The following is a 14,980-nucleotide window of genomic DNA, read 5'->3' on the forward strand; positions in this document are numbered from 1 at the left end:
AATGCAATATTTAAAAGCTCAGCCATTCTGATGATACCTATGCATACTAGTATTTGTATCTGAGAGTGTCTTTGCCTGCAAGCTAATAGAAACCAGAGGAGTCTGGAGGTCTTCTAGTGGTTTTCTTTACAAAACTTAAGACCAATAGTTATTCAGGTAAGAATAAAAAATTAAGAAAGCCTTAGAGTTATGATACAATCACACATAATGTGCAGATTCTGAGTATATCAATTTTATTTAATATGAAGCCTGAGCTAATAGGATGAGAGGGGTTGACACATAGCACAATTTTGCTATCTTTAGGAATGCTGATTTTTGTAATATATTAACAAAAAGAGCAATAGAAAAAGAATGGAAACTAAGAACTGAGCAAATGTACTGAATAGCCCTTATTAAAAGAATAATCTATATTGTCAATTGTTAAAAGAATGATCTGTATTGTTAATTTTCAATGAATTACAATGTGGCACACAATGAACATATAAATAGTCAAAATGGTAAATTTTTCAAGGTAGTGAAAACTAAAGTTTCTTCTGTCCTTTAGTAACTTTGTACCTTAGCTCAGGAAAAGAAAAAAAAAACCCGCTCAAATTTATGGTTTAGTTAAATTGAACCAACTTTAAAAGGATACTTTTGTCGCATTATTCCATTTTATTTTTAATGGTTGGTTAGAATATGAAATTGATGGTTTTTTTGTTTCACCTTTTCTTTTATGATGAAGCCTCCCCTCTTTTTTCTGGGTACAATATAATAGTATAAGGTTAGGACTACCAGTCTGTTAAAAAAATAACAATTTGGAATTATGACACTGTTCCTGTTTTGTAGTATTAACTGGAAAATTTAATTGCTAATGAAAGATAAAGTAAAGCCCAGCATATATTTTACAATTTTTTCCTTAAAATATAGACACATACACATGCTACTCACAATTGCACAAGCATTGCACATACAATCACATCTAATCTGCCCTCTTAGTCAAGTACAATTGTGATTGTCTAGGAAATATCATTTACAGTAAGTACAGCCTCCTGATTCAAATTCCTGCAGCATCCAAGAAAGCAATCTCCCAAATCCATTGCAATATAGTGTCAAACCCAAATAGAATCACAAGTCCCTATGGAAAAGTTGGATGATTTCATCTTAGGAAGAGGGCATAAGATAGTTGGCCAAATTTTAGGGGGTATGAAAGAGCTACACATATCTGAGCAATCTTGTACTCTCATTAGATTTATTACTGGGTTTTACTGCTCACAAGACAAATTCATATATATATATATATATATATATATATATATATATATATATATATATATATATGTTTTCTGAGGTTGTTGTTGTTGTTGTGTGCTCAGATTCAATCTATAGATCTGAACTCTAGATGTTAGTCATCTAGGCCTTCTTTCTACTCCATAAAAATCAATCTGTTTGGATTTGCCTGTCCAGACATTTTTCTCTTTATCCCTTGGACTGGGATCTATTTATAGCCAGACTTTTCTTCCTGAAATATATTACATTCACTAAAATTATGATTATTTTTCTTCTTAATGCTTTATAAATACTTAATGTTCTATAAATACAGTATGTGATTGTGGAAGGAGGAGGAGAAGAAGGAAGAAGAATAGTTTTCCTTCCCATTTATAATTTTAAAAAGCCATAGAAAATGGATTGGGAGAGCTAATTTGTCCTAGTGGTTAAAGCACCAGGCTAGAAAACAGGATACTGAGTTTCATGCTTTAGGCCTCAGGTTCGGGTGACAAGCTGATCAGTCAGTCTTGTTGCAACCAATGGATCAACCCTTGGGTGATCTGAAAAAAGTGGATCCTGTACTTGCAGAAAAGAGGCAAGGAAGAAATATAAAATGGATTCCCATATAATTTTATAAATGTAACTTAACCTTAACAAGAATTTTTACATAGATTTAATCTTTTTCCTAAAACAAAATCTCAACATTTTGAAGAAAATGTGTGCTATAAACAACCACAGCTTTTGGCAGTGTTTCTGGGGGGGGGGGAGAGAACAAATCGATTATGATTTAATTACATACTAGGCATCACCTATCTTCTGCCACTGCAACAGTGATACTTTCTGCTCTATCTGCCTTCTTGTACCTTTTGTTGGCCCCACAATCTCAAGGATTGAACATGATTATGTTTTGCTTCAGGCAAAGCTGCAAAATATACTCAAATTCAGTCATTTTGGCTGAAAAGGTCAATAAAATGCTTTAAATACATTAAACAGACACAAATAAACAGTCCATTATTTGCCAATTGTTTATACACCTCAGTAGATTAATATATCTTCAAATCATAGCAGACTTTGCAAGATCATAGTATTATGAAAAATGTTCCAATTCAATACACCATGTATCTTTATCCCACATGTTGCAGTCTTCGAGAAAATGTTTTCCATTCTCTCCATAAAGAGTCTGTGCAATATTGAACAAAAATCTAGGGCTTGCCCTATCAAGCACCCTGTAGAATAGGCTGATTCTAGCAAAACCACATAGGAAGGAGAACAAAAACAAGAACTGACCCTTTCTTCAAAGCACATTTATCAGGGACTAAATCCCACTGAATTTATCGAAGTACTGTTCTCAAAAGGGAAGTGCATACATTATCTCAACTGTTACCATTTGAAAAGTCATTTCAACAAGGCTTTTCCAAGTGCTGATCCCTACATAGGTGAAGGCATCATCTGAACTCTGCTTCAACCAGTGAAAGACGTTGATTCATATAAATTCATTTTCAAAACAGTGTCAGTATAACACAGCAGGGACTCAAGATCCATTGCTGTGTATAGTGGAACCCAGATGGTACTCGTGACTTTAAAATATCTGTCTTACCCCTTGAAATTCTTTTGCTTTCTAAGACCAAGTAAAAGAGGCTGAAAACTATCCCTTAAGGATATGGGTCATGTGTCCATTCCTTTTCTGACTTACTCACCAAAGTATAATTGTTTATCCCCTAAAGGTTAATAACCAGATGATCATAAAAGCAGAATGAGATCTCTATGGTTGATTTTGAGCCAATGCCTTTCCCTAATCTTTACTGGCTCTCTCTGCAACATTCTCTTTCCACAATGAATTGCATCTGGAAAAAGTGTTTTGTTTTGGGTTGGGGGGGGGCGGGTGTTACATCGCTTGCCAAGTATTTTAAACTGACACCAGCTATGACTAATGACAAGACTGGAATGTGCTGTTCTCAGTAGAATAGATCCCTTTACAGACCTAGGATTTTCCTGGGGTCCAGCTTCTGTCTGTTCAGGGGACTGGTGCCATAGAGCAGTGAATGATGTTCGGAGTGAACCAGCTGTATTTCTTCCAAACTGGCTTTTCGACCTTGAATCCGCTGAAAGAGAGCAACAGAGCTCTATAATATTCCACTGATAATATACAGGGGAGGGGAAAGAAAGGAAATCCAAAATAAAATTGAATAGGATTAATCATGGGCAGTAATAATTGCATCATATAGGAATGTGACACTGATATTTAATATGATACAAGAAAGCAAAAACATGGTTTTCTCTCTCTCTCCCTTAAATAAATGGATTGATGTTATGTTAAAATAACATAGCACTTTGTATGACAGAAATAAATGCCCTTCTCTTTTTTCTTTTTTTCCTCTTGCATTCAACCCTTTATGAAGGCTACAGTAAATATGACATAATCCATGCAGTAAATGATTTTACAGGGGTGAGAGGAGTGTGATCCAGATCAAGATGGCAAGAAAGGGAAAAAGACAAAAAAAAAAAAAAAACAACCTCTCAACCTTCCCCACTGAACAGCCTATGGATCTGACATGGGTGTGTTTGTGTGTGTGTGTGTGTGTGTGTGTGTGATTGTCAGCCTAACATCAGTACTTTTTAAAATTCTATTTGAGATTAATAGAATCTTTGTCTTGCAAAAAGATAAGACTATATTTTATAATATAGCACAAGTACAAAATTCCAAAACCTGACCTTTGATTTCTCTTTAATTTTGTGAATTAGTCAGATAGAATTTTATTTAGCAGGGACATGAATTCCCATTAGAATTATTTGTAAGTAGGATGCTTCTGAATTTCTTTCAAATTCTCTGGGAAATACTTTAAGCTGATTATGTTATGAAACGGCAGAGAATTATTTTGTATCACATTTTTGTTTTCATTGCATGTAGCCACTTCAGCTCCTCAAACTTCTTATTCTGGAAGAGCCAAAAGGAATTACCTGTAATTAAATAATATGAAATCATAGAAACTGACAATCACTGGAAGGATGATGGTACAAGGGAAGGTATGACACAATCCTTGGCTTTTCAATAATTAAGGTAAGCAAAAGAACCCCACGCCCCATCCATTAGAATCCCACCACAACTTCTTCTCTCCTTTAGGGGGAAAAGAATCAAAAGTGATTTACTTTCCATCAGATTGAAGCACAGTAAAAAGAAAAAGGAAAAAAAAGTACAGAGAAAAATATTTTGGCAAGCACGAAACAAAACAAAATAATCCCCACTGGTCATGAATCACAAAGAAATGAGAATACAGTTAAGTGCCAAGATAGAATGGATATGAGGAAAAATAGCAACTAAGTGAGAAGTAAGTTGCCCAGTTCCAGTTTGACACTGCAGTCTGATGGGTGCAGGAAGACAGGGCTCTGTCTTCTGCATTCGATTTTGCCCCGCTGTGAACCCTAAAAAGGGTCAAAAGTCACCCCGAAGAGGCGACAGAGAAGCAGGGGACCCTCATTGATCATGGGAGGATGGCGGTCCTTCCTTTTGATCTGAGGAAGCCCTCCAAACCAGCGGGGAAATGACTGGTTACATTTGTGTGGCCAATCAGAAGCTACTGACAACCAAAGAAAATAAGCATTAACCAGCAACTTTCAAGCAATGTGGATGGAACTGGGTGAGACCCTATCCTCTCTTTATGACTTTAAGATTTTTTCCTTTGCCCAAAGCAAAGAATCCTCCCCAATGAGAGAGGGAAGGGGAATTCCCTTAGGAAAAGAAAAGCAGTGAATTAATTGCTTGGCAGAAAATAGAGAAAATTACAAGATTAATTTGGAAGCAATACACATATATAACTTTGAAATTTGGGGACTATAAGTGCTTTTGAGATTCTTATTTTTAAAAAAAGAGACTTAAAAACCTTGTAATATAAGTTTTGATGTAAAAAGCTGGAAGATGATGTTAATGACATCTAGTGGTGAACTACAGCACTGCAATTTATTATGCCTAAAGGAAACTTGGCTGGAAGCCCAGTCTCAGATAAGACTCTTATTGTTTTCAGAAACGTTCACTTTTGAAGACTGCAGCAGGGAAAAGGGGAAAAAAGCCTCTTGGGCTGCTTATCTGTTTAGAAGAGACAATAAGCTATTTTGAAATTGGCCTGCCTGGACTATGAATATAAATACTAACTGGCTTTTAGAGCTGAGTCATGGACCTATTTCCCTATAGAAGAAACATGCATTATTGATTGAGATGATGGAATACTTTGGACTATAAACCTTTGATTGATGAACAATTTTTAATTGTTCTTCTCTCTCTGGACAGAAAGGATGTGTTTTTCATTGGACAGAAAAATTTGAAAAATTCTAACTTTACTTATGTTTGCTGAGGGGAGACTTAAGGATGGACTGAAAGACCGGCTGGATAATTAGGAGTTCAAATATCAATTGACTGAAACTTTTTAAATCCCTAAATAGATTGGACTATAAAGATTACATACAAAAACAAAATGGATGTTCCATACTTAGCTTCAAATGGTAAAAAACCATCCCTAACATCTTTCCCCAAAGCCCCCAGCTTGATATACCAACTCAGAAAATGACTACAAAGGAAGAACTAGCAACCCAGCAAATAGAAGGAAAATCAGAGGAAGCAGATCCAAAGATGGAGGACCTAAAGAAAGAACCAACAGACAGACTCAGACAAATGAAGAATTAGAAGACGTAGCGATAATATTGGAAATAGAAAAGATATCTTACCTGTCATGATCTCAGAACACACTTTTTATTGAAAAGTTTTATACAAATACATTATTACAATACAATAACCCTCCCTCCCTCTCTCCCCCCCACACCAACCCTCCCCCCTCACTTTCCAGAGCTGATTACAGGGTTAAAAAAGATAAAAAATAAACAAACAAATTCTAATTAAGCTTATCCAACTATACCAATAACCAAATCTCTAAAATACTTTAACTCAAATACAAACAACTCCCAGTTTAAACTATAAGTTAATCAAAAACTAAATAATACTTTCTAATCCCATATTTATTCTGTACAAAGTTTATCCATCTTCTCCACACCGAGATGTATCTTTCTTGTGAATGATCTTTCAAGTAAGCAGAATTTTTGGCCATTTCTGCTAAATTAGAAACTTTAAACGATCATTTTTCCATAGTAGACAAAGAATCTTTCTTCCAATATTGCCCAACCAATAGCCTTGCAGCCGTAATAAGATTCAACATTAAAATAGTTTCTTTAACATCACAACCTTCAATAATACCTAACAAAAACAATTGTGGTGTAAACTTTATCTTTCTATTAAAAATCTTTTGAATGTTCCACCAAATCTTAATCCAAAAAGCTTTTATATTTATACAGGTCCACCAAATATGATAATAGGTTGTATCTAAGCAACCACATCTCCAACACTTAGGCTGTAAATTAGGATACATGTGAGACAATTTTTGTGGATCCAAATGCCACCTATAAAACATTTTATAAAAATTTTCTCGTAAATTTTGAGCCTGAATAAACTTCACATTCCCAACCCAAATTGCCTCCCATGTATCTAATAATATCAGCTCTTGAAAATTTTGGGCCCATTTTATCATACAATCTTTGATTAATTCCGTCTCTGAATCCAATTCCACTAATACATTATAAATTCTCTTTATAGGAGCTCGACTTTGATCTCTAATTTGTTTTATCAAATTCACATCTTCTAAAGTAATACCAACTTTTTGATCTAAACTCCATCTATCTAACAATTGTCTATACTGAAACCAAGAGTAAACAATATTATCTTGCCTTAATTCATCTAATGATTTTAACTGCCAATCCTTCCCTTCCAATTTAAGCAATTGGTTATAAGAAATCCTGTCCAACTTCACACCTCTGGATATCCCCTCTACTGCATGTCCAGGAATCCCCCAAATTGGCGTTTTATAATTTAATCTATAATAATATTTCTTCCAGACACGCAATAAAGCAATTCTTAAAATATGCGATTTCTTATTATAAATGAAATATGCATGCCATCCATATAATAAATCCCATCCCTCCAAAGAAAGTATATTCTGATTTGTTAAGTTAATCCAATCGCTAATCAATGTTAAAGCCGCAGCATCTTAATACAATTTCAAATTGGGCATCTTAAGTCCTCCTACCTCAGAACACACTTGAGGATGAGAAAGAAGAGCTGAATGAATGGAAGATAGAGCTGTTAGGAGAATTGTGGGAAATTGGACAAGGAGGGAGGCTATTTAATGAATATCATGGACTGAGCATCCTTCCAAAAATACTTTAATCAAATTGTCTTTCTTATTCCAAACAATATACACAAAAATAGAAGAAGAATTACTTAATGATTCAAATGCATTGACTTGGAAAGTTCGTTGGCAAAGGAAGAAAGCTAGAGTAAGACTGAAGAAAATAGAGGTTTTGACCCATTAGATGGGATATTATACTATTAATCAGATGTTTAAACATGGCTGAGAATATATAATTGTTAGAAATAGAAGTATTATTATAACTAGAAAGATAGGATTTATAACTAGAATATTACATTTTGGTATGAGAAGGGAAATACGAAAATGCTAAGAGGATTTGAATAAGGGAAGCTTTTGGTTACCCAAAATAACCTATTATGAGAAATTATAAGCAATAGAGACATTTTGAACACTGATGAGAAATTAAAATTTTAAAAAGCGGGAAAAATAGGATATTAATTGAACAAATGGATATTAAGTGCAAATGCAATTAAGATATGTTTTGGTTAGAAAAAGATATTTTAAACTGACATTATTCATATTATTAGGAAAATGTAATAAAGATGTTGATATTTAATTGTATGTGTATTAACAATAAGAATTGTATTTGCCTAATGTGGGAAAATGTGTGCTACTGGAAGAAGAGAGGAAGCATTGGATGGTGTAATATTGGGCCTAGATTGAAGAAGTTAATATGTACCATTGAATTACTAATGGACCCAGGACAACACGTTGTTTATTAGGTACTCATGATTATAAAACTAGAAAATTAATAAAATATTAATTTAAAAAAGAGAAGAAAGTAAGTTGCCCAAAAGGCGGATGGGGAGACATTTAACCACAGTGGTTTTTAAAGAAGAAATGAACAGCATGGTTCAAAACATGATGTTAGAACCATTATATGGAAGATTAAAGTATAGACCCAAAATGCCTCTGAAGTCACTGAGACGTTGCAGAAGACTTTGAGATGTATCCCTACCCTCAACAGAACTCCTGCATTTTATCATCTAAAGAGACCAAACAGTTTTTGATAAATAACTGACAGACCAAAATAAATGGCTACTAACAAGAAAACACTGCTCTTTTAATCTCTGCCTTTTTGCATCTGCTACTGAAAAAAATAGTAATCTGTTTTAATTTCAGTTTTTCTGATTAAATATAGTTTCTCTCTCTTTTTAATGCCTCTGCTTTAATTTCATATGTCTGTTTTTTAAAAAAACTTTAAACATTTTTTTATTCTGATAACAGCAAACATTTATTGGCTTGTCTTGCTATTAACATGAATCTCATGAAAATCTTCTAGAAAAGCTTTCTACAAAGATACACAGACTCTTTCATAATGTTATTGTTGCTTAAAATAAAGAACCTTCACAAAGATTTGTACAGCAGGAGTGTAATTGTGTTTGTGTTTAGGCCTACTGTACCTTTAAGTGATATGTCAAAGACCACATTCCAAGTGGGTAGTGCCCAGTCAAATAAATTAATAAGGGGCATAAACTATGGGTGATAGTATGTCCCTCAAATAACTGGCCCTATGCCTTTAGAATAGATAACTAGCACACAGAATTTCACTCAGAACTAATTTGCTGTTTGGAGGTACAATTTTAGTCCTCTGTTTTATTGACTTATAGTATTACAATGCTCACTTTCAAAAGGCTGATAAACATCAATGGAATTCATATTAAACTAAATATAGATTAACAAAAGATTTAATTACACAGGAATCTGATCTCCAATTTCTTCACCATTACTAATCCTGCAACTGAATTTACAGCCAAAAAACATTGAGATATAGTTGCATAAAATCAACAACATTCTGTTACTTTGGACAATATATTTAATAACTTTCTCCAGGGATTATTTTTTATAAAAACACCTTGTTATTTATATATCCGGTGATTGATAATATTATTTCATTTGCCTAAAACATATTTACATTTTCTTGAAGGAAGGGAAAAGGGATGTGGTATTATATAAATGTTTTTTCTGGAATGTGTTGTAGATGACTGCATAACATACAAATGAAGAAACCCCAGGTGGTTAGGACTATGGAAGACCCTTTTCCTTTCCATTGAGAGTTGCATATTTCACAGAAAAGCCAATTAAAATGTTTAAGAGATTAAGGGCAGTTATTAGTCATATACCAGAATATCTATTAATACCATAAAGAATACCATCCATTTCACTGTATCTCTCTTATACAAAGGACAGAAAATGGGATAAGAGCCAAAATAGGTATAGGTTACAAACAAGCAAAACAAAAGCATTTAATTTATTTATTTTCTCTCCTATTTAACTATAACATTAAAATATCTTCTTTTGCCTCACTTTTCTAATTTTTTTCTATTTACATACTTTGTTCCCTTAATTTTTCTGTCATTTATTAATCTTAAATGGACTGATTATATCTATATCTATATCTAATCAGTATATTAATATTCTCAACAGATTTATGTTTCATATTTATTATGAGCACAAGCATTTCTAGAAGTTATATCTCTAAGTAGTTTAGAGATTTCATCTGTCCTTTACTTTTTTTGTATCTGTCGAGCAATAGAACATTGTCTTTCATAAATGAAACAGTTGACTATTGACAACTAATATTAATAGAAAGCAACACTTAAGTCCAGAACAAATTGTGGCTTTAACAGTGGCCCTCAGTCACTTACTCTGGACTCTGGCAGATGAATGAAAATATAAAGAGGCTTTACCAAACAGGAATAAAGGTCTCTATCAATATTTACACATTTGGAATAATTTTAACTTTTACAAATAAAAATAATTTCTAGAAATTTAACTGCATGGGGTGCAGTATTCTAAATCTTGGCTTGCTTATCCAGGATCTATGCCACTATTATGTGACAACCAGTAAAATTTCTTATGGGAATAATTGTGAATGATCATTGTAATAGTCGAGTGATTGAGTCAAAAGAGCATCAAAGCATTTTTAATCTGCAAAAATTGTGCTATAATGAAAGCAACATTCTCAAGATCATTTAATGAGTCAATTTAATATAGTGATTAAGAAATTAGCCTGAAGACCATGAGTTCCAGTCACACATAAAGCCAGCTTAGTGACTTAGGGCAGTCACTCTTTCTCAACTTAGGAAGTAGACAATGGCAAACCACTTCTGAAAATCTTGCTAAGAAATCTACAGGGATTCATCCAGGCAATTGCACAATCAACACTGACTTCAAGGAATGTATACACACAAGATGCTTTAAAGTTCTTATATTCTTTAATTAATTATAAGTGAGAAAACAATAGTCATGTTAGCATCTGCCTAAATAATTATTTCATCCATTATAGAAATGTCTGTTTAATCTAATATAGGTAGTGTATGTTGAAGCTAAACAGTATTGCCTTGCTTGGAATAAATTACAAACAGAAGATAAAATTAATCTATTTAAAATGTATGTTATTTAAACTCAGATATCATATTTAAAATCTCAGGAAGCCTTGAATTTTAATTTAGCTATGAATGAAGAAGAAAATTATTAAATGTGCTCCAATTAATTATATTAAATATATATAATTATTTTAATAATATTCAAAGCTTTAAAAAGTGAAATTTAGATTTTTCCCATGCTGTGTCCAGTTTCGTTCTACCCCACCTATTTCCTGGATGAGATTTCCAGAAAACCATTTAGATTCCCAATCAATCTGTTTAAGAAAGGTAGACTGAACGATCAATATTCCTCTTTGTGAGAGTACAGTTTTATTCTTATCTACATATAAAAAGGAGGCAGGAGTTTGATTGTCCAACTGTGGTCAATATCTTGAGGGATTTTTTTGGCATGCATATCTATGTGATTATTAAAAATAATAATAAACTCTCAGAACTCTTTATGACTGTATGATGCATATCTTAGATTCTATAGCAGCTAATAGCAATGGGTGCCAGAGGCGTGCACTCAGAGCCCTCTCTGTGGACACGCGTGCTGTCGCCCCAGTCCTGGGCCTTCAGCTGGGTTTTATAAAATCTTTTCGCTTTAGGGCTCCACTGCCGTGTACAAAAAAAAAAAAAGGTTCATTCAATTAGTCAATTTCAACTTCTCGCGGGAAAAATAAAGATTTTGCAAAGTTGGAATTGATTGATTGAACTTTTTAGTCTCACCCAGTCTGCTGTTACCACTGCAGCCACGCCCACCCAATGGGCCACACCCACCAGGCACACGATGATGCATAAGTGGGTTTTGGGTTGCAGTTTGGGCACTCGGTCTCTAAAAGGTTCGCCATCACTGTTCTATAATATAACTTATGATGTGCAGGGAATATTCCTGAAGCCATCCAGTTGGTACTTACATAAGGAACAGAAATCATATTAAAACCACCATATTTAATCTAGTTGTGTAGCCATTACCTCACACTTGTTTAGCAGCCCACATTCCTGCAATCTTGACCAAATGCTTTGTATTCTTCCAGCATGCTCAGGGTGGTTCGTATAATTGCCACATAAACACTGGTGCTTCAACATTAGTGTGTCATATGCAACACCTGCAAAACAAACATAATAGGACCAACTTACCAACAACTTTACTCTGTAAAGTAAAGTACAACAATTAGGATGCTCATTGAAATAGAATTGGATGTGTGCAGTGGTAGGATTCAAATATATGAACAACTGGTTCTCTGTGTGGATGCTACTTCCGGAAGTCTATTTGGGACCTGGGCACCAAAAAATTAGCTACCGGTTCTGCCGAAGTGGTGCGAACCGGCTGAATCCCACCACTGGATATCTGGTTGGGATGATCAGAATATGTCAAATTGAACAAAAGCTATTTTGGAGAGATGGGACTGTCTTTTTTGGGATAAGTGTACTTTCCCCCCTTACAATGTATACTCTACATTTACATTGTAGTGCTGACATTTAGGTTTATGCAGTATATATGCAAAGAAAGTAAATGAAATGACAGGTAACTTTGTTTAGGGATTGAGATCGGCAATGAGTTATTTGAAGTGGCATTAAGTGAAACCACAAGTGAATTTATGATCTCACTTTCTTTTGTTTTACATATCTATGAAGTTCGTAAATGTGAGGACCAGTCACAAAGCTACTTTTTTATCACTGCCAAAACTCTGAATAGTCACTAAATGAAGTAATAACTAAACAAAGACTTCAGATAACTTAATCCTTGACATAAATGTGCACTGTAAACAGAATAAATCATATCCCAAGGGCTAGTAACATATGGGAAATATAAATTTCACCTGACAAAAGTAGAAATGCTTTGTTAATTATACTATTTTGGCTGGACTAATAAGCTTTTTTTCAGTGCCAGCTTCTCCTTTTTCATTGAGCAGTTTAAATATTTGGGGACACAGCAGATAGTGGTACTTTGGCTGATCTTGAAAAAAAATCTAAACATGGTGAGATCTCATTAGTGCTTGAATGGAGCCCCAGAAATTTCAGAAGTGGTGACCTAACTGGCAAATAGCAATAACATGGCAAACTGTTTCTTTGTTGTTGCAAAGAAAATGGCATGTCCAATACCAATCATCAGAGTCAAAATTATCTTGAGGTAGTCTTTAAATATTTCCCAATATTTCACTGTCAACAATAATCCAATGCTGGCTTCAATTCTATGGGGATTCTGGGAACGATGCCTTTGGTGGTTGCTCTTTTATGACAGAGTATTCACCTGGACTTTTTGAAACACTATTTATTTATCCTGGTGTCCCAGAGTAAAGCACCTGGTCCTCATTAGAAGTGCAAGAATCTGGTGAAGTACTTTGCCAAATCCTTGGATTCTGGTAACTGCCCAAAGTTAGCACCAGGTACCATGTTTTAATCAAAGTGTTGGGCCACTTTTTAAGTCACTTCCCCTCTTTTCTTTAATTATGCTAATGGATTTATTAATTTTCTCAGACATAAAACAAATCATCAAAACATTATATTTGCTCAGGTTACTGTGAGTGCAACTTCAACTGAGTCCAAGAGAAGTTTAATGGGTCTTATTCCAAAATGAACTTTGCATAGGATTGCAACTTTTGAATGAGTGCCTAAATAAATCAAAAGTTGAGATCTGTCAGAAACATTCCATGCAAACTTTTAAGTAGTAAAATGTTCTCACATTCCAAACTGTGTGTCTGTTGAAGAACATTCAGTCTAAAATGAAATCTGAATGTCCTTTTTTCATTCACTTCAAACATCTAAATTGATTTAGGATGTGCAAATAATTCACTTTTGCAGCTGTGGGTCACACAGCACGTGTGCTACTGTACCACAACACAGCAACAGAGCTTCCAACTAAAAATAGAATGTAGAATTCCCTAACACAATCCAGCCAACACTGCTCCCCCCCCCCAAGGAACAAGGAGCAGTGAGGGAAGAGACAACTGTTTTCAATTGCTTGCTGCTAAGGAATGTTAGTGGAAGATAATGATTCTGGTTGGAATGTTGTCTCTTTTCAAGCCAATGGCAAAATTCCCCTCTGAAATCAGAAAGGCCAAGATTGTAACTGGCTTATTCTGAAAGAAAAATCAATCAGATTTCGATCTAATTGTTGTGATGCAAATTGTAAATGTGACTATATGGGTCAGAGTAAAATTAGTCTCTGGATCGGAAAACACATTAATTTTAATATATATTTTCATTATCCTTAAGAATTATAGTTGATGGCAATTTTTATTTATATTTATTTATGATAGAAATATATTGTAGAGCTGAATGATGCCATGTTTCTTCCTTCTTCTGGATTTTAAATTGCCATTTAAAGAAATGAAGAAAAGCATCACTGGCAGAAAATATTATATTCTGTAACATAGGTCCAACTTTAATATTATGCATCCTATGGTAGTTAAAGAAATATAATGGTTGGTAAATCATGCAATATGCAATGCAAAAACTTCAATTTAAATAAGTTTAATTTAAACATATAATTCAATTTAATTTGTATTTCTACTTAATTTCATAAATTTTATCAACTTCTATCTTCCCAATATATTTGAATAAATCATTTTTGCATGTGCACAGAAATTGAATCTTCTAAAACAATTTAGCAGTTTTGGATATAATCTAATAGTTCAATCAGCTTATTCATTTATTTTAGAAATTAGATTCTATGACTCTGATCTGAATTTGAAATTTCTACATCACAGCTAATATTTATTGACCATCTTAAGGGCCATTAGACTATTTATATTTCCTACTGCAAAGCTGAAGACAGTGTAATCCTCAAAGGAAAATTCAATACTTGCAACCAAAAGACTCCATTCTATGCTCAGAAAATACAGTACCTTTATATGCAATACAACACACATGTCAATCATTCTTTGCTGAAAGGAAACATAAAATTAAAGAAACTGATAATTTTGAATGTGTTTACTATATTGGAAAATAACACTTTTGGCATACATTGTGACAAAATATATCAGCAATATATATTATAATCATGCTTTTTGTAAGAGTTTCATGTAAACACGGCAATAGTCTCAACAAGGGGAGGGAGAGGAGAAAAAGACAAAATACAATTTGGGCTAGACAGAAATAAAAGTGCAAAAGGCT

General features: G+C 33.9%; 1 protein-coding gene across 12 annotated transcripts in view; it reads right to left on the reverse strand.

The window, feature by feature from the left end:
• The window catches only part of HDAC9 (histone deacetylase 9), a 347,135-nt gene that overhangs the window by 160,490 nt on the left and 171,665 nt on the right, over nucleotides 1–14,980 (reverse strand). For 9 of the 12 annotated variants that reach the window (XM_039332526.1, XM_039332546.1, XM_039332536.1 and 6 more), the window contains 2 exons: nucleotides 11,837–11,970; nucleotides 3,227–3,347 (listed from right to left, as the gene is read on the reverse strand). In XM_039332526.1, coding sequence (XP_039188460.1) covers nucleotides 3,227–3,347; nucleotides 11,837–11,970 — 255 coding nt within the window. The remainder of the gene's footprint in view (nucleotides 1–3,226; nucleotides 3,348–11,836; nucleotides 11,971–14,980) is intronic. The other 3 variants (XR_005555379.1, XM_039332577.1, XM_039332587.1) reach the window with 1 other exon arrangement.

The sequence above is a fragment of the Crotalus tigris genome, unplaced genomic scaffold, assembly GCF_016545835.1.
Source record: "Crotalus tigris isolate CLP2741 ecotype Arizona unplaced genomic scaffold, ASM1654583v1 scf7180000017624.2573661763:2888555, whole genome shotgun sequence".
NCBI classification, from domain to species: domain Eukaryota; kingdom Metazoa; phylum Chordata; class Lepidosauria; order Squamata; family Viperidae; genus Crotalus; species Crotalus tigris.